Raw genomic sequence first — 18982 nt, 5'->3', positions numbered from 1 at the left:
ACAGATTCAGTTTGGTCATGAAACATATTTTGATAGTGATTGAAGCTGTATAAAGGAAGTAAATACGTTTTGAGCAGGTACAAATCTCTATTTTCCTAGCTGCTATAAACTATATATATATCTATCTCACACATGGGGTTTGGTATATTTATATAATGTTAACACAGTGTATTGAGCCCACAGTTAAAATCACTTCCACCTGAGTTTACAAAAACTATTTATTTTGTTCCTTTCCATTATGACTCGAATTGAAAGAAATTGAAGGGTCTGTTAATGTAGTTGGTGGTGTATCTTTTTTAGTGAAACAAAATTACCAAGTTCTCATTTGAAAGTTTGACAGTTTTTCTAACGTCTCTGATGTGACTGCACTGTGTCAAGGGCACCATCTTGTGGACAGCGATACATAAAGTTTTTTATGAATAGAAAAGGAAGCTTTGAATGACAAAACACCTTTTATGTTCTTCTTTCTTAATTACATGTAGTTTTGTTTTCTTGTTGTTTCCTTTCATGGCTTTTCTTGTCTTGTTTGTAATCACAAGGATCGGGTTCAAGTAAATTTTTTTGTATAGCGTTTTTTACTATACAAATCATTGCAAAGCAACTTTACAGAAAATTAAGTTTCTACAATATTTAGTCGTAGTTTATAAGTGGTGACTGTGGTATAATTGGTGACTAATAGGAGAAAATGATTGGTCATCCAATCTTTTACATTTTTAACACACACTGTTATCTTGGATAATTTAGAAGTTTAATCTGGTCTTGTTGACATATATAGTTGAGTATCATCAGCATAACAGTGGAAACGTATCCCGTATTTTCTAATAATATTACCAAGGGGCAACATGTATATTGAAAATAGAAGAGGATCTAGGACAGATCCTTGTGGCACACCATATTTTACTGGTGATAAATGAGATGACTCCCCATTTAAATAAACAAAATGGTATTGATCAGACAGGTAGGATCTAAACCATCTTAGAGCCTGCCCTTGATTTGCTGTATAGTTTTGTAATCAATCAGGTTGTGATGTTCGGCTTATTAAATACCATAAAACTGGGAAAAGATAGTTTTGTTGCATATAGATAGCTTTGAAGTCATTGCTCAATTTTCTGTTTAGTAGATACATTTAAACATAGTCTTTCCTTTCTGGGAAAACAGACTGGAAAAAAATTTATGACCATCAATCCTGCTACACACTAGTGTTGGGGGGATATGGTCATTTTTCAAATCATCATATCGTCAGTCTGTGAGATCAACAATACACGATATTATCTTGCATGGGCGGAGCAAGAGAGAGACTCTTTGTTCTTGTCATAGCATAACTATTTGGTGTTTTAAACCATGCAGGTGCGCAAGAGAGAGCCTATGGGCTCACCGATAATCAAAAAATATACTTTAAAACATACTGACTGATTTAACTAACGTTAAATAAAAAATACTGTATTTAAAACAGCTAGTTTATATATAGTCAGACGCAACTGTCATATCGCGTTCTGTGACAAATCTGCCGCATCTGCTCACGGAAGTTATCAGACTAAATGTTCTGCTAAATCAGTCAACGGTGAAAATTCATTAAATGTGTGGGACACCAACTCCTAATTTTCGATCTCTTTCATTTCATGGATTTATCAGAGTCAAAGCGTTACAACTTCATCGACTACAAGCTCCAATCCTCTATTGTGTGTGTGTGTGTGTGTGTGTGTGTGTGTGAAATGCGGTGCTGAAGTGAAATAGCTGGGCAGTTTGATAGCTGAATTAAATAGGCCACCTAATAAAAACAATAATAGCTATTTTTATTATAATCTAAAAAATTAATAGGAGAATTAGCATAATATCGTCTTGACTATTGACAGAGAAATCTGCTTATGTCAATATCTGTGACTATCGTCGATACACGATTCTATCGTCTATCGGCACAACCCTACTACACACTACCTTCTGTCTTCTGCATGGTCCACTTTCATACTGATGCAAGCAACGCGCATATTCTGGTCTTTAATTTCCTGCAGCTTTCTTAGCGTTAACTTATTGCTTTTATCTTTACACACTTAATATTTTCACACTTTGTTTGCTTGGGCCGAGAGCTCTCTCTCTTCTGTCTTCTCCACTGTAACATCTTTCCTGCTTTTGCTTGGAGAGCTTCAAGACGGTGTTTCTTAATCACTGAAGTAAACATGAATGAAATTGTTCGTAGATCAGCTCTTAGGAAGGCAGTGGTTGTGTTGTCTGCTCCTTCATTGTGTTTGTATGCACTGTGGCTGTGCTGAGTGCAGTTGTGTAGCTGCTGTGACCTCTCTGTGCTCATCTCTGCCCTGTAGGCTACTTGCCACTCCCTTCTGAATAAAGCCACTGTTAAAGAAAAAAAGGAAAACAAAAAATCCGTAAGTGTTTTAGCACTTTATTTTTTCTTTAGCTGCCATTTATTATTAGTTTGGGTTTATTCATACCATATATGCAACATGTGTTTTTTCTGTTGTTGTTTTTTTTTATGAATTTGTTCATTTTATTTTTTTTTTTTTTTTCTTCATGTTTTTGGAGCTTGTTTTTTTGCCAGAACATGTTCAGAAACACCTGTGTGTTAACAGTGTTGTTTGCAATATATATGGTTTTCTTATGAAGACACCTCCAATTTTAACAATGTAGTGTGGAAAACGAGCAGCTAAACAAACAAATTAATTGTACTGCTTTGGATTTCAACTGTTGTGGACTGGGTCAGTGGTGGCGGGCAGTTTGGATCAGTTCAGCTTTTCTGTGCCTCGCGGTAAAGCAGAAGACTGTTTCTTTGTGTGGGTTTAAGGTCTATTCTAACATGAAGTCAGTGTATCGTCAAATATGCAGACCTTGAGCCTGGTACTGAATAGGTCTTCCTTCTGAGAGTGTATAAACTCGAAATGCTTCCAAGATTAAATTAGAAAACATTATGAATCTGTATTTTGGCTCCTGGAAGAGTCTTTTTTTTCTTGGAAAGCTTTCAATGAAGGTTTTAAGTAAATGCATGCTATAAATACATGCTATATAATAAACATGTTGGCGTTACTCTGGCTTTTCATGTGTTTTATGGGGCGTCTTCAAACAATGGTTGTGCATGTTTCAATTTCAGAAACCATTGGTGCATATGCATGCTTGATAATATGTAATGGTGTAAAATCAATTCTTGGAGTATTGGAATTGTTGCCACACATTGCCATCAATATTATTTTTAGTGTGTCTGTACATTGTCACATCCTGTTCTACATGCATTTATTTTGGTTAGTAACAGACTTCATTATGTGCTTTAGTGTGGTAATGTTTATTAGTACTGTGTGTGTACATTGCATTTTTAGTTGATAACGGATAAACTGTGTCAGTTTACATCCTTGCTATCATATTAGTTTGTTCCGTGCAAATACTGTTTCAAGCCCCATGACTCTGTTTGCTTACTTTCTTGTAGAGCCTGTTTTTTCTGACATGAAACACATTTAGCAATTTTTTCCCGTCTGCCATTCACATCATTTTTTTCCTCATAATATCCTTTTCTACATTTTAAACATATTGAAATTTATTAAATTTGTTAGTAATGTTATATTATCATGATGGCAACAATATATCAGAAATAATTTGACTTTTGTCATTTGCTTGTATTGCATCCTTCTAGCACTCAACTATCTTTCCTATTGTTTCCCTCCTTCCTTTTGTGCAGGTGGTCAGTCAGCGGTTTCCTCAGAACAGTATCGGTGCAGTAGGAAGTGCCATGTTCTTGCGCTTCATTAACCCAGCTATTGTATCACCATATGAGGCAGGCATCCTAGACAAGAAACCACCACCTCGCATCGAGCGTGGCCTCAAGCTAATGTCTAAGGTAAGTTGAGTGTTCTCAGATATTATACATGTCTTCCACAGGGCTCTAATGCTGTGTTCACACCAAACGCGAATAGAGCGTCTGGAGCAAATGATTTCAATTTTAAGTCAATGCAAAGGCACGTTTACGCGCGTCTGGAGGTCTCGCGGCACGAATGGGGCGTTAAGCATGGCGCGGAAGACGCGAATTCGCCTCATTCGCGAGTCTAGTTCGAATGGTGCTTTTTGTGCACTTAGCGTTTGACGCGAATTCGCGTCTGCCGCCCGAGTTGAAACATTTTAACTTTGGCGTCAATTCGCGCTGCGTTAACCAATCAGGAGCCTGCTAGGAGTCACTCATTCAACAGTATGTTCCTGCAGCCTCCGGTTGTGCAGGGAAACCCTTCTCCACTCATTCAACAAGGAGGAACGACTGATGTTGTCAGTGAGCAGTCAACCGGAGCTATATAACAAAAGTTCATATTTCTATAGAGACAGGAATAAAAAGTACATAAAAAACATAACATAAAAAACATATGAATAGATAAATTGAATGAAGACCAAAGATAAGAAACGTTTCATTTTACCCCAAACAAATTATATTTTATCTAGAACCACTAAAGAGACATCAGAGCCAGCGGCAAATGTCAGAAGATCTAGCCGAGGTGAGGCTGCTCTTGGCGGATACATGATGACGGAGCTCCCGCTGATCGCATGGAGCTCATCTCCGAGATTGGGGAAACACATTTTTTAAATAGACGCTGTCATTATAAATAAACCGCATATTTGAGTTTAAAACAACTACATTCTTGCCTGAAATACTTGTAAAACTACGTCATGACATGATAACAGTAATATTTTGAAAATTATCCAAATAAAAATGGCAGTTGAAAATGCTGCGTGAACTCAGCTGGCAGAAGCCCTCTCCATGACGCGAATTCGCGTCTGTTGTGAAGTTAATTTCACGCGCGAATGAAGTGAATTACACGCACGAATGAAGCATGTTTGGTGTGAACATAGCATTAGAGTGTGACCAATTTGGTCGCACATGAGACCTAATTTCTCAATGGTGCGACTAAACAAAAATCATAGGTCGCACCGCACCATAGGTCTTTTTATTTTATTTATCTTGAGATGTTTTAAGTTTATTTTCAGCTAGGGCTGGGTGATATATCTAACGATATGATCATGCGCATCTAGTCAGTAAATCTGGTTCCTTGATTACCGCTAAATCGACATCACCTGCTTTTAAATGGAGCGGCATTTAATAGACAGAGCCTATTGAAGCTCTTTAAGCACCAACACTTTTTCAGTAAGTAGCCTTTCTTGTAGAATTGTGCTTCAAATAAAGAACTTTATGTTGACCAGATTGTTAGTTAATCATTTAAGCTCCAAGTCAATGTTGCCTATTTGGACAGTGATAAAAAAAAAAAAAAAAAAAAAAAGTGAACTTGTAAAACTGCGGTGTTAAATGCCATGCAGTCAGAAATTTGGGTGCACCTTTTTTGAAAAAAATTTAGGCGCACAAATGCAACCAGTGCAGAAAGTTACTCTAGAGCCCTGCTTCCATTTCCATCGTCTGTGTTGACTAACTGGCAATGAAATGGATATTTATACCTCCTACGCCCCACTTAATGTCAATTTTTTTTTTTTTTTCAGGTACTCCAAAGCATTGCTAATCATGTCCTTTTCACAAAAGAGGAGCATATGCGTCCCTTTAATGATTTTGTCAAAAGCAACTTTGATGCTGCCAGAAGGTATGTTTGTATTTGATTTATTCTTGTATATTAGATTGTATTTGTTTCTCTCTAGTGGAGATTTGTAGCAGATGTTCTTCACATCAAAATATTTTTTATTATTTAACCTGAAAGAGAAACCTAAGTATACCTAAGAGTATGTTTGTAACTTCTGCTATGCTTTTGGGGTATGCAAGTATATATGTGTTTTTAAAAGTTAAAAATATGGCCCCTAATGGCCATAAAACTCCAGTTGTGATTTTTATTGAGTCTTGAAACACAATGTTTTAAACCAATCTGCTTCTCAGAAACTTTATGAACCTTGGGCTTCAAAATGCCTCATTTTTGTTTTGGCAGGTTCTTCTTGGATATTGCATCTGATTCTCCACCAAGTGACTCTGTGAACCACAGTCTGTCTTTCATCAGTGACGGCAATGTGCTCGCCCTGCACCGTCTGCTGTGGAACAACCAGGAAAGAATCGGCCAATACCTGTCCAGCAACAGGTAAAATAGCATCTAGATATTCAGAGGATGTCAAGTCATTTGCAAGGTATACACAGTCTGTATGCTTGTGTTTTTTCAGAGATACATTTTTTTTTCTGTGGTAAGTATAAAGAGTTTAGTGCATGGAAAATATGTAATGTATACAGTTTTAACAAATCTTGTAATCAAACTTTAAACCATAGGGACCACAAGGCAGTGGGTCGCAGACCATTTGACAAGATGGCCACCCTCCTGGCGTACCTGGGCCCCCCTGAACATAAGCCAGTAGCTGACACACACTGGTCCAGCCTCAACCTCACCAGCTCAAAGTTTGAGGAGTTTATGACAAGGTTACTGTTTTTGTCTTTGTCGCATATAATATTAGAAGATAGAAGATTACACACAAAATCTGTTGTTTCTCTTCCCAAATCTTTACTCATGTATTTTTTGTTGAGGATGTGTTATTTTACTCCTTTGTCACTTTTATAAAATACTGGTCTGTGAATTCGTACAGAAATGTATTTTCTTGTGGGTTTCTTAAATTCAGCTTTAGCTTTTTTTTTTTCTTAATTTTTTTTAAGGGAATAATCAAATGCCATTTAAATAACAAAATGTGAGTTTTTTTTTTAATTTTCAGAAAATATGGTGTATCATTTAGAATTTAGTTAATTAGCAGTCTTAATATTAATAATCTTAATAATCTTTTTAATATATATTTTTTTTCCTTTTCAGGCATCAAGTTCATGAGAAGGAGGAATTTAAAGCTTTAAAGACCCTCAACATCTTTTACCAAGCTGGCACATCTAAGAATGGCAGTCCAGTCTTTTACTACATTGCACGCAGGTAAGAGTTTTTTTTTTTGAGTCATGCTGCTTTGTTGTGATACCTGGCCTGTTGTTATTTGTGTTGTAACTTTTGAGCTGGGTTTTCTGTTTTACTCATATAATCCGGTTCATAATGTGTTTGCATTTGTCTCTGAGAAGCTTGCATAAATTTACAGAATAGCTGCAGTGAGTTCTCATTATTAGTTTATTGATGTCAGCCTTAGTACATCATTATAAGACATTATATACATCATTATATATGACTCCTACACACCTCTTTTAATAATAAACACCTATCCTTAACCATTCTGCATTTGTGAGGTAATTTACAAATGTCAGTGATGTCAACAAATGTTTTTTCTTTTTGCCATTGTGCCATGCTGGTGGTCGTGCTGGTAAGACCATAGTTTGTAATCATTACAGCCACTAGCAGTAGTAGTATCTGAGTTTTGGAAGCCATATTCAGATCTCTCACTATTCAGATGGGGCAAACAACAAAATAAAATTATAGTGTTTCTTTTTGATTTTTAATTGTTTTTCAAATCATATTCTATATAGTAATTAGGGGTGTGCCCAAAGCTGAATACCTTATTCCTAAAGGCACGGACAATGCTTCAAAACAGATCCCATTCTGCTGAATAATATTCAGCTGAGGTTGGCACAGTAACTCGTTGTGTTTGCTGGATAACAGGTGAGCGAGGGGATCAGCACGGTAGGCAATAGACCTTAACTCGCTTGAGTTTGAAACTGAGAAAAACGACTTTAAAGTTTTTTACTCGTCCAGTCAAATTAATTTTAGGTAGGACACTGGAAATTTAACAATTAGATGTTTTAGTAATGAAAATTATCTACATTAAAAAATTGTGAGCTCAAACTTGATTTTAACTCCTATTTTGAAGTTAATGTCTGCAAAATGTGAGAAGTCACACCAAGGCAAAAGGCAGTAACTTCCATTATCAATATTTGGTTATTTATCACTATTGCGGCTAAACATAGCCAGAACGCTGTAACTCAATTAGAGTGTTCCAAACAAAATGAAAGAGCGGTAACTAGTATATTGTATATACAATCATACATTTATTTTTCTAGTTTTTTTTTTTTTTTTTTTTTTTTTTACAGTTTGAGCAAAAATCTAAACAAAATCAGTAATCTGTGTTTTAGCTTTTTGACAAACATAGGCAGTTTGTCAAATGGAGTTGATGATCACGTCTGGTGGAAGAGTTTAATAACCACAGTGGAGGTGACAATATAGATCAAAACTCCAAACTGTCCCACGATCCCCATAGGTGAAAGAGTTGATGCAGAAGAAATGCTGGGGTTTGTGCTGATGGTTGTGGTTCTGGTGGCTGTGCTGTTGGTTGTGCCATTGGTCATACTGAGGTTTGTGCAGTTGGTCATGCCATTGGTTGAGCAGTTGATGGCAGTATCGTTGGAGCCTGCAGTTCTAAATGTCTGGGTGGTCGTGCTGTTGATCGTGCTGGCGGTCATGCTGTTGGTTGTGTTGTTGATCGTGCTGGCTTTCGTTCTGGCTGTCGTGCTTGCCGCCGTACTAGAGGTCATGCTGGGCATCGTGCTGGCTCCTGTGCTGACAGTTGTGCTGACGGTTGTGCTGACGGTTGTGCTGTCAGTCGTGCTACCGGTCGTGCTACCGGTCGTGCTACCGGTCGTGCTACCGGCCGTGCTGGCCACTGTCCTGGCTGACGTTCTGGTGGTCGTGCTACTGGTCGTGCTGGTCATCGTGCTGGCCATCGTGCTGGCGGTCCTGCTAACCATCGTGCTGGCAGTCCTGCTGGCCATCGTGCTGGTGGACATGCTGGCCTTCGTGCTGGTGGTAGTGCTGGCGGTTGTGCTGGTGGACATGCTGGCCATCGTGCTGGTGGTAGTGCTGGCGGTCGTGCTGGTGGACATGCTGGCCATCGTGCTGGTGGTAGTGCTGGCGGTCGTGCTGGCCATCGTACTGGTGGTCGTGCTGGCGGTGCTGGTGGACATGCTGGCCATCGTGCTGGCTGTCGTGCTGGCGGTCGTGCTGGTGGACATGCTGGCCATCGTGCTTGCCGTCGTGCTGGTGGTCGTGCTGGCCGTCGTACTGGTGGTCGTGCTGGCGGTGCTGGTGGACATGCTGGCCATCGTGCTGGCTGTCGTGCTGGCCGTCGTGCTGGTGGACATGCTGGCCGTCGTGCTGGTGGACATGCTGGCCATTGTGCTGGCCGTCATGCTGGTGGTCGTGCTGGTAAGACCATAGTTTGTAATCATTACAGCCACTAGCAGTAGTAGTATCTGAGTTTTGGAAGCCATATTCAGATCTCTCACTATTCAGATGGGGCAAACAACAAAATAAAATTATAGTGTTTCTTTTTGATTTTTAATTGTTTTTCAAATCATATTCTATATAGTAATTAGGGGTGTGCCCAAAGCTGAATACCTTATTCCTAAAGGCACGGACAATGCTTCAAAACAGATCCCATTCTGCTGAATAATATTCAGCTGAGGTTGGCACAGTAACTCGTTGTGTTTGCTGGATAACAGGTGAGCGAGGGGATCAGCACGGTAGGCAATAGACCTTAACTCGCTTGAGTGTGAAACTGAGAAAAACGACTTTAAAGTTTTTTACCTGTCCAGTCAAATTAATTTTAGGTAGGACACTGGAAATTTAACAATTAGATGTTTTAGTAATGAAAATTATCTACATTAAAAAATTGTGAGCTCAAACTTGATTTTAACTCCTATTTTGAAGTTAATGTCTGCAAAATGTGAGAAGCCACAGTAAGGCAAAAGGCAGTAACTTCCATTATCAATATTTGGTTATTTATCACCATTGCGGCTAAACATAGCCAGAACGCTGTAACTCAATTAGAGCGTTCCAAACAAAATGAAAGAGCGGTAACTAGTGTTAAACAGTGTTCTGCCTTTGTTTATCCAGGGCTTTTCGAAATTACAGTTGAGACAACCCATTATTTTCTTGGAAAAAAAACAAAATTGACTCATAATACTTATACACATGATAAATGGTGTCTTGAATGTCCCAAAAATATCAATAACTCATTTTCGACTAAAATCTAAGTTACGGTCACTTGCCTTTTAGGGCTGTCAAAATTGCTCAAAAATGACGTTAGAATATTCCCTCTAAAAAATACTCGAATATTCTAACTATTCGAACATCTGGTGGCGCATGTTGTCAATGACGCGCATTACGTCAATAACAGGCCGAAATAATACAAAGAGACATAACTACTTGTATAGGTAGTCTATTTAAGTTTAAACAAATATGACAACGTATTACCTACACAAAAACAAGGCAATCAACTAATGTCCAAGACTGCAGACCTCACTCTCTCTCACCCTCACGTTCTCTGCGCATAATGGTTTAAATGAACAAACTAATTTTTGTGTAAGCAATTTAAGATCACGACTGTTGTCCCAAATATAGCAGGCTTCATTCAGTGATTGAAACAAATATTATTAATATTAATTGAAGTTTTACAGCATTTTAAACTGACATGATGGAATGCTCCGAGCGAGCTGTGCTGTGGTAAGCATGGAACTTTTCCTTGACATGAAACGATAAATAATCAAACCTCGCTTCCATTGCTTGACAGAACTCCCGGAAGCCTGCCCCATCCGCGATACTCATCGATCTCATGTCCTTACAAATGAATGAAATTATTTTATCCGTTATGGCCTCTTGTCGTGTTGCAGACAAAGAGCTTGTAGCGGGCGATGCAAAGTAAAGTTAAGTGTCAAGACGTGACTGTTTAGCTGGAGTTCCACACATTATGCCATGCTCATTTGGTTGCACATTTTTGAGATGTGACCTCGCTCATGTAGCGCGTGGTCGAATGGTATGCTAAATGTAATCTTAAATAGCTTGCATACAACTTTATCTCGCGGGTCAACAATTTTACCTCATTTTCTCTGCTGCGGTCGAGTTGGGCTCTGCACTTGCTGGCATCTTTGATGAAGACGCGTCAACTTTCAGCAGTGATGCTGTGCCAGACAGTGCGACTCCTGTGACCTGACCCTGAACCCTCAGGCGCGCTAGCCCACTCGCAAAGCAGACAACCACGCCTCTACTACCGCAGGCCTTTTTTTTTCCAAATTTTTTTTTTCCGAATATTAATTTTCACCTTCGCAATTCGTTTTTTTTAAAACTATTCAAATACATATTCAAATTTAGAATATTTGTTGACAGTCCTTTTGCCTTTGCACGGCAGAATAGTGAGTGTGTAAAGTGAACGAATGTAAACTTGAGCGCAAATCAAACAACCGCTATTGCATCTCCCTGCATCTCTCAGAAACCAGAGCTTGGCAAGAGTAATATCAACTAAAATACTACATCATACATCTTCTACTATTTGTGTATATTTCACCTTGTGTCAGTGATTTAAACCTTGTACGATATGATACATGAATGAATGCAATAAGTGAAGAGTGATCAATCAAACAGCTGCATTGCCGTCTCTGTGCGTCTCCGTCTCTCAAAAATCAAACCAGCTCTCTTTCAAAAGTAGGCTATAATCAACTTCGATATAGATACATCTTCTACTAAGCCTACATGTTTGCTTATTTATCTTTTGCTAGTTTGGCACATGGACATCTGTTTAATGAAGTTTAATAAAAGACTCACTTAAAGAGTTCTGTGTAATGAAAATGTGCGCCTTGAATTAAGTCAGTAGTGTTTAAATGGTCACTTAAAGGGGTCATATGATGCTTTTTTTAAAGATCATTATTTTGTGTATTTGGTGTAACAGAATATGTTGACATTCTTTAATGTGCAAAAACATTATTTTTCAAATACTGTACATTATTGTAAGTTCTCTATACCCCGCCTCTCTCAAACGTGTTGTTTTCTACAAAGTCCCTCCTTCTAACAAGCACAGTCTGCTCTAGAGCTGTAATCGGGCCTTAAAAGTTAGGCCCGACAGGACCCGAGCCCGACAGGTTTCGGCCCGAGCCCGACAAGTACATTTTGATTGACAGCTTTTTTAAAGCCCGAACCCGTTTACAGCCCGACATTATTCAAATGTGCGCACGCACACAGCTCTTTTGCCTTTTGCCAACAATGAGCAATTTATTCATGTTTTAACATAATTTACTCATAACTAACGTAGACTAGACCACTTGGAAGTTGGAATAAAGAAATAAAATAAGTCCTGTGTCACATCGTAACATCTCAGCATTCTAGACATAGACTCATTTAACCTATAAATAGACCAACGCACCAATAAAAACGAGTCATTAAAAAAAAATTAAATTAAGATACATTTTAAATTAAGATGGGTATTTGGCAATAACGAAATTAAGATAAAGGCTCCGCCGGATTTGCTTTATTTAATAAAAGAATAATGCCAACATTAGCGTAAATACTCTGTCAACATTATGCATTTAAGACTCAATGAATATTTAGTTATCATTTGAAAAACCTTTACTCACAGAGATTAGGCTAGGTCTACATGTTTGTGTGGAGGGAAATGAATGAATCCACTGTATATGTCTTCAGCGCGCTACTGCGCTCACTGATGGTGCGTCATTATTCACTCATTATTCTCATTATAAGCATGGTCAAAACTTTTCCACACCTCAGACTTTGCTTTAGTTGCTGGTGCAACCAAAACGTAATCACCAGAGGCAAGCCTCCGTTACACCTGCTCAGCATTCATTTTCGCATCTTTCTCGCGCTAATCGAAACACATCACATGACCGCTGGTTTACCTCGCAAACCGGAGCGCAAGCCCGAGCCCGGCCCGAGCCCGCGTAAGATGATAGAAATTAGGTTCGGGCAAAGATCTTCAGCTCTAGTCTGCTCTGATTGGCCAACTGACTCTGTGCATTGTGATTGGCTTAACACCACAAGCATTCGGCGGAAATGTAACGTCCATTTCCATAATCTTTCAAAATCTTTCAAAATAAATGTAAAGACCATTAATAATGTCCTTAATTTTACCATCAGTTCAAGCTGAAAGGGGAACAGAGTCGCATGAAAGACACTGTGATATGAAGCTCCTATGTGTTTGCAGTACACAAGCCATGGACGGTTAAGACTAGTGATCGACCGATATTGATTTTTTATAACCGATACCGATACCGATTATTTGTATGTTTATGTACCCGATAACCGATATGCAGAACCGATATTTATTTACTGTTATACTTCTGTTTCTGACAATTATTACAACACAAATGAGCTGAAAAAAACATTTTATTTATAACAATCACTCCCCCCTTGCATACAAAAAAAAAAAACATTATATTTATACACAAATAAATAGAGGGGTCTGAGTCCAAAAAATGTAAGCGCACTGTTACTAAGTGTCTTTGTTTTAAAATAAAAGCTTTGATGAGGTAAAAAAAAATAAAAACAGGTAAAAAAATAAAGCACTAAAATGATTCTAACATATTGGTGGGGGCGGGAGGGCTATTTAGGAGTGCATAGCTATTTACTCCCAGTTAAGCAGAACTAGGTTTTAGTGTAGAAAACAGAGTCTTTCAGCATTCTGCCCTGTAAGCCTGCTTCCTTCAAAAATGTCATGCAGTGGCCGTGCTTGAGGCTTCCTGATCATCAACCCAGTCAGGTGGTGAGCAATATGAACGAACTTTTTTTCCCGAGACTATATAAAGTTAAACAGCACTTGTCAGTTGGCATTTTATGATCTAGATTCAATCTAACGTTAGATCATGAAATGCCAACTGACAAAGTGCTGTTTGACTATAATTTAATCAACCGCGATCGCGCATGGAGATAATAAATAATTAATTTCCACAAAGCGGTATATGTAGCCTATATTTGTATTAGCGAAATAATTGTTATGTAGTAAATGATAATATAATCTAGGGTGTTTAAACAAGATAATCTTGTCAAAAGTTTCATTCAGTGGCATTGCTTGAGGCTTCCTGATCATCAACCCAGTCAGGTGGTAAGCAATATGAACGAACTTTTTTTCCCGAGACTATATAAAGTTAAACAGCACTTGTCAGTTGGCATTTTATGATCTAAATTTAATCTAACGTTAAATCATGAAATGCCAACTGACAAAGTGCTGTTTGATATATATATATATATATATATATATATATATATATATATATATAACTTAATCAACCGCGATCGCGCATGGAGATAATAATTAATTTCCACAAAGCGGTAGGCTATATTTATATGTGTATTAGCGAAATAATTGTTATGTAGTAAATGATAATATAATCTAGGGTGTTTAAACAAGATAATCTTGTCAAAAGTTTCATTCAGTCGCCGTGCTTAAGCCTCCAGATCATCCGTCAGTTGCTAAGCAATATGAACAAACTTTCTCTTCTAGACTAATGGTGAGCAAATACAACAGATAGAGAATTAAATTCAACGCTTTTATTTTCAACATGCACTCATTCTTGTCTGTTTTATTTAATTCATGTAAAGATAAGTCTTTATTGGGGCAGGACATGATGAATTACACTACGTGACTCAATGAGTTCGTCTCAATTGTTTAGAAACAAGCTGCATAAATTAACTATATCAGGAATTTATGTCTCAGATCTCGTTTGTGCATGTCTGTTATGTTAAATAAAGTTGATTAATTAAAGCAAACCAAGTAGAACATATATTTACCTGTGCACTGAGTTGTTGGTGACTGTTCTCCTCAGACACCCGGGCTGCAATGGCGGAAATCTCAAAACGGCCACAAGATGGCGCCGTAAATCGGCGAATCCGATATTACAAAACCGATACCCGATTATGGAAAAATGCTTAAATATCGGGAAAAATATCGGTAAACAGATACATCGGTCGATCACTAGTTAAGACGGCTGACTCCACTGTGTGACTGTCTCTCTTCTCTCTCTCTCTCTCTCTCTCTCTCTCTCTCTCTCTCTCTCTCTCTCTCACACACACACACACACACATGCTGTGTGTATGTGTGTGTGTGTGAGAAAGAGAGAGACACCCAAAACTCTAGATTTGAACATTCAATAGCAAATTCTTTAAAAACAAAATATACTTCCAGTAGCTGATTCAGAAGCGCCTAATTGTCGTAGCAAAGTCAGAATGACCTCCTCTCTCAGGTTCATGAAACGGTCGTGCATAAAAAAAGTCCTTTTGCTTTTGCCTGGATACACACAGCATCTCCCTGACATGGCTGCTTCAACACTAACTGCAGTTACAGATTTGAGACTTTATTCTTTGCAACTTTACAGATCTTCTTTATGCACCAGAGCTTGTAACACTTCAAAGACAAAGGAAAAATTGAAATCGCATCAGATGACCCCTTTAACATTTGTCATGAAATCTCTCTGCTTGTATAATAAATAGATTTTTTTGAAGTCATTAATTTTATAGTTTAGAACACTGAATATTTTTCCATACTCTGTTATCTTTTTACCTTACTTTTTCAGACCAGCAAATTACTAAGGCTTAAGTGAAATTGCATACTTTTCCAGACTGTGCAGGAAACCGTAAGCCAGAGGAAAGCATGTTATTTTACATAAACCTCACTACACAATATCGAGTGTAAAGTAAATGAGTGTAAACTCTATGAATGAAATAAGCACAAATAAAACACATTTCCTAGACATTACTTAAATCAATTTCCATATTTCCAAAATGCGTAGGAATCCTTACTGTTTTAATTAAAATACATTTAAATAATTATTTATCGGATCACAAAAGGTCTCCGATCTGGGACTCGAACTTGTGTGGTACTGCTTATACAAGGGTATCAACTGCGACTGATTAAAGGTAGGCTATTTAAATAAATGTTATAATCATAAATAAATAAATGTATATCTATATTTTGCTGCACACCCCTAATAGTAATGTTTTTTATTTTTTATAAATAAGATATTTTAGAAATAAGACTCATCATCCTGAAAAACATTATTTACCGTTTGAAATGGATGATCGTTGTCTGTGTGTCTCAGTGCTCTTGAAGGATGCCTGTGTGAAACCCAGTGAGAAATTATGCATTTTATTTGACTATTACACATTAAACCAGCACCCTTGCAAGAGGCGGAGTTTGTTGTCATTGGAGGATAGAACTGAATGCATTTATAATGTCTCTTCCATTCAGATGTCACTATAACATCAGTGTGAACATACAAACAAAAATAAATTAATGACACTAATTTTATACCATTTTACTTTGCTTTCCAGAAACATTATTTACTTCATATTCTACAGTAAAAACTATAGTCTGAGAGAGTTCAAACATGATTAAAGGCAAGTGAACAATCAGTAAAAAAAAAAAAAAAAAAAGAAAGAAATACATAGTTTACAAGCATAGATAAAATAAACAGTAGTATTCAGGTACAGAAATTGTATAATGAAGTATAAAATAACACTGCAAAGTATGAAGTACTGTATGAATTAAATTTAGATTAATCTTTGTACTAGCTATTTCATTGATTGATTAACATCAGTGACATTCAGCAGCACGTATTTATAGGCTGCTGTGCCTTTAAATCTGACCGCACGGATCCAGAATAACGTTATACATCAGATTTCTTTCTCAACCGTTAACATTCATTTAAAACATTGAGAATGATTACTAGACGGGTACTATTGACGTAATTCTGAGTGTATGTGTCAGTTCAAATATGAGGCTTTGTCTGCTATAGGATACTTACCAAGAGGTAAGTATATACACAATACTTTAGAGAGAGCTTAATATTTACATGCGTTCTGAGGCATGGGTTGGTACGCTTCAGATGAGCATATGCACAGATCATCTCACTGTGCACAAGCTTGTGTTTTTTGGGCACTTAAATGTTTAAACAGGCAAAGCTAAAGTGAGTTTAGTTTAAACACTTATATCAGTATGTGCTCGGTCTCAACTGTGTGTGCACTGAATCAGCATCCGGGTGATGACAGAATAAATGACAGCTCATATTCCAGAATATGGCATTCGTATTGAACAAGTGTGCATGGTTCGTCCACTCCTTTTTTTTTTTTTTTTTCTCTCCTCATCGTTGTTATTGTTATGTGTGGGAAGCCAGAATGCACATTTATTAAATGTTTTATGTGTTCTTTATAGCAAACGATATTACAGATGTCTTTCAAGATATAGATGGGAAAAAAGATTTGGTTAGTTGACAAAAAAAAAAAAAAAGCTTTTTTGTAAAACAATATTCCTGGTCCTTCAACTAATTAAAATTGCCTATAGAGTTTAATAACAGGATATGGTGTCACATCAGATGACAGATTTTAGTGTCATAATGTATTAATTTCATATACTTTTAGAAATATATGGATTAAAAAATATTTTACAATTATTTCTGAGGTATTTTTATTAACAATTGTATGCTTTTCTTTTAAATTGATAAAAGTTGTAATTTATTGAACATCCTTGAGACACACCATATTACAATTTTGAGATTTAGCTTAAAAAAAATACAAATAAAATAAAAAAAATAAATCTAATAATAAATACATTTTTAAGACAATGGTTCCATGTAAGACAAAAACATTTTAAACGAAATTTTTTTAAACGAAAGTTTTTTATATTGTGACAGTGAAAAACGTCATGTCATGCAACAACCCATTTAAGCAAACTTTTGAAACTTTTTAAAATGTAAAATTCAAGCGTTATACAATTGCTTGTAATAAATGTATAAACATTTTGTGAGATTAATGCTTAAAACACCTGGTTATGAAAATTTAATTAGAGAACAGAATAATAATAATAATAATAATAATAATAAATGGGCTGGCATGACAGGCCAGATTATAATCAAACATAAGTGTAAACACATTTTGAAGCAGATTTAAGCAACACCAAAGTGAAAGGCAAAAATCTGAGATGAGACACAAGATAGGGTTCACAAGAACGAGACTAACATGTATTTAAAGGGTTGCGCAATGTGGCTAATAACAGACTCAGCTGTTGATTTCTGGATCGCAATGGCCAATCAGGGGTGATTAAGTGAGAATCTACTCTAATATTTTACCCGGGAGTGTGTAAATTAATTTGATGTTCTGGAAAAAATCGATATAGATTACTTTTATGTTGGCTTTTGCGGTTGGGAGCAGGACAAAACGTGAACGCCTTCATGGTTTAAAACAGAAGTAGCCTATTTCCAATATTGCAATGCACCCACGATATAAACCCCTGAACAGTCAGATGTGTCGTGGACATGCTCTTGGCTCTTCCTTTCACAACACGCTGAAACACGGCAAATAAACCCAAATAATTTACAACCTTTTTATTACATAATATTCTCTTTATAATATTATGTTAATGACATTCCCAATTATAGACGGTTTCATCGGGCACACGCGCCTGGACCTAAGTTAACTTCCGGTCTGTGTTGTGTATATCGGTCTGGCTGCAGTGCCTTCTACAAACGCAGTTAAAGTCAAGGTGATGAGTAGACTGAAGTTGGGCTCAGGTGGCTGTGCTGCGGGATGTGTTTCCCATACATTTATTTATTTTTGGAGACTCGCAACAATTTTAAAACTGATCGATTTTCAAAAAGGCTTCGTTAAATAAACACGAGTAACGTAACGTTACGTAACGTACTGCACGTTTAATAATAATAATTCCTTACATTTATGTTTAAATATCAAAACGAGGCACGGGTGTTTTTATATCGCTGTATTTCTGAAAGAAGACTTGCATGTTATATGCGTGATAAAGCAGCGTGTGAGCGTACCAGCTCTGCTTTGTTTACAGCTGTTACTGGGGAAACCTCTATTTCTCGCGCTTTATGTCTATGCTTTAAAACATCTCCTGCTGGCAAATAATGAATTAGCATTTTCATTAAGTCCGCCTGATCCACACAGAAAACACATTTTGTTTGTTATCAAAAAATATCTACTCTAGAGGGACTTGGCTGTTGTTATTGATTCTATTTGGAGTCTACCGGAAGTTAAGTTAGGTCCACAAAAGCGCTCACGCGCATTAACGTTTGTTTATGTTGATGCCGTTGAAACCGTCTATAGTAACTTATTAATGTTGTGCTGAAGCTGTTCAAGCTGCGTGTGCTGAAGCTGAAGAGCTGAATGAACACTGGTAAACTGAAGTGCTGCCATCTTATTTAACACAGGGAAACGCATAATATATTCAGATATTTATACAACATAAATATAATATTACAACTTATATATGTACAAAAAGACCAAATGCACATGTGAACTCGAAC

General features: G+C 37.2%; 2 protein-coding genes across 5 annotated transcripts in view; one reads left to right on the top strand and one right to left on the bottom strand.

Moving 5' to 3' along the window:
- LOC128028920 (neurofibromin-like) overlaps positions 1 to 18982 on the top strand; it is a 71357-nt gene that overhangs the window by 19495 nt on the left and 32880 nt on the right. For all 4 annotated transcript variants that reach the window (XM_052616261.1, XM_052616260.1, XM_052616263.1 and 1 more), the window contains 6 exons: positions 2319 to 2381; positions 3680 to 3838; positions 5476 to 5573; positions 5910 to 6056; positions 6239 to 6385; positions 6768 to 6878. In XM_052616261.1, the coding sequence (XP_052472221.1) occupies positions 2319 to 2381; positions 3680 to 3838; positions 5476 to 5573; positions 5910 to 6056; positions 6239 to 6385; positions 6768 to 6878 (725 nt within the window). The remainder of the gene's footprint in view (positions 1 to 2318; positions 2382 to 3679; positions 3839 to 5475; positions 5574 to 5909; positions 6057 to 6238; positions 6386 to 6767; positions 6879 to 18982) is intronic.
- On the bottom strand, positions 7984 to 17488 carry LOC128028922 (streptococcal hemagglutinin-like). The gene is made up of 2 exons (XM_052616266.1): positions 15728 to 17488; positions 7984 to 9168 (listed from the first exon to the last, which is right to left on the bottom strand). Exons 1-2 carry the CDS (start codon positions 15807 to 15809, stop codon positions 8063 to 8065), a joined length of 1188 nt encoding a protein of 395 aa, XP_052472226.1. The 5' UTR covers positions 15810 to 17488; the 3' UTR covers positions 7984 to 8062.

Source organism: Carassius gibelio, chromosome A15 (assembly GCF_023724105.1).
Source record: "Carassius gibelio isolate Cgi1373 ecotype wild population from Czech Republic chromosome A15, carGib1.2-hapl.c, whole genome shotgun sequence".
In the NCBI taxonomy this organism is placed as follows: domain Eukaryota; kingdom Metazoa; phylum Chordata; class Actinopteri; order Cypriniformes; family Cyprinidae; genus Carassius; species Carassius gibelio.
This window is presented reverse-complemented; position numbering and strand designations above follow the sequence as displayed.

What these genes read in the sequence shown, in the direction of transcription:
- LOC128028922 (XM_052616266.1), bottom strand. Translation starts at nt 15,809, where the DNA reads ATGCATAATTTCTCACTGGGTTTCACACAGGCATCCTTCAAGAGCACT. An exon ending in ACGATCATCCATTTCAAACG is followed by an intron (nt 9,169 to 15,727) that starts GTAAATAATGTT and finishes CCATCTGAATAG; the next exon opens with TGAGAGATCTGAATATGGCT.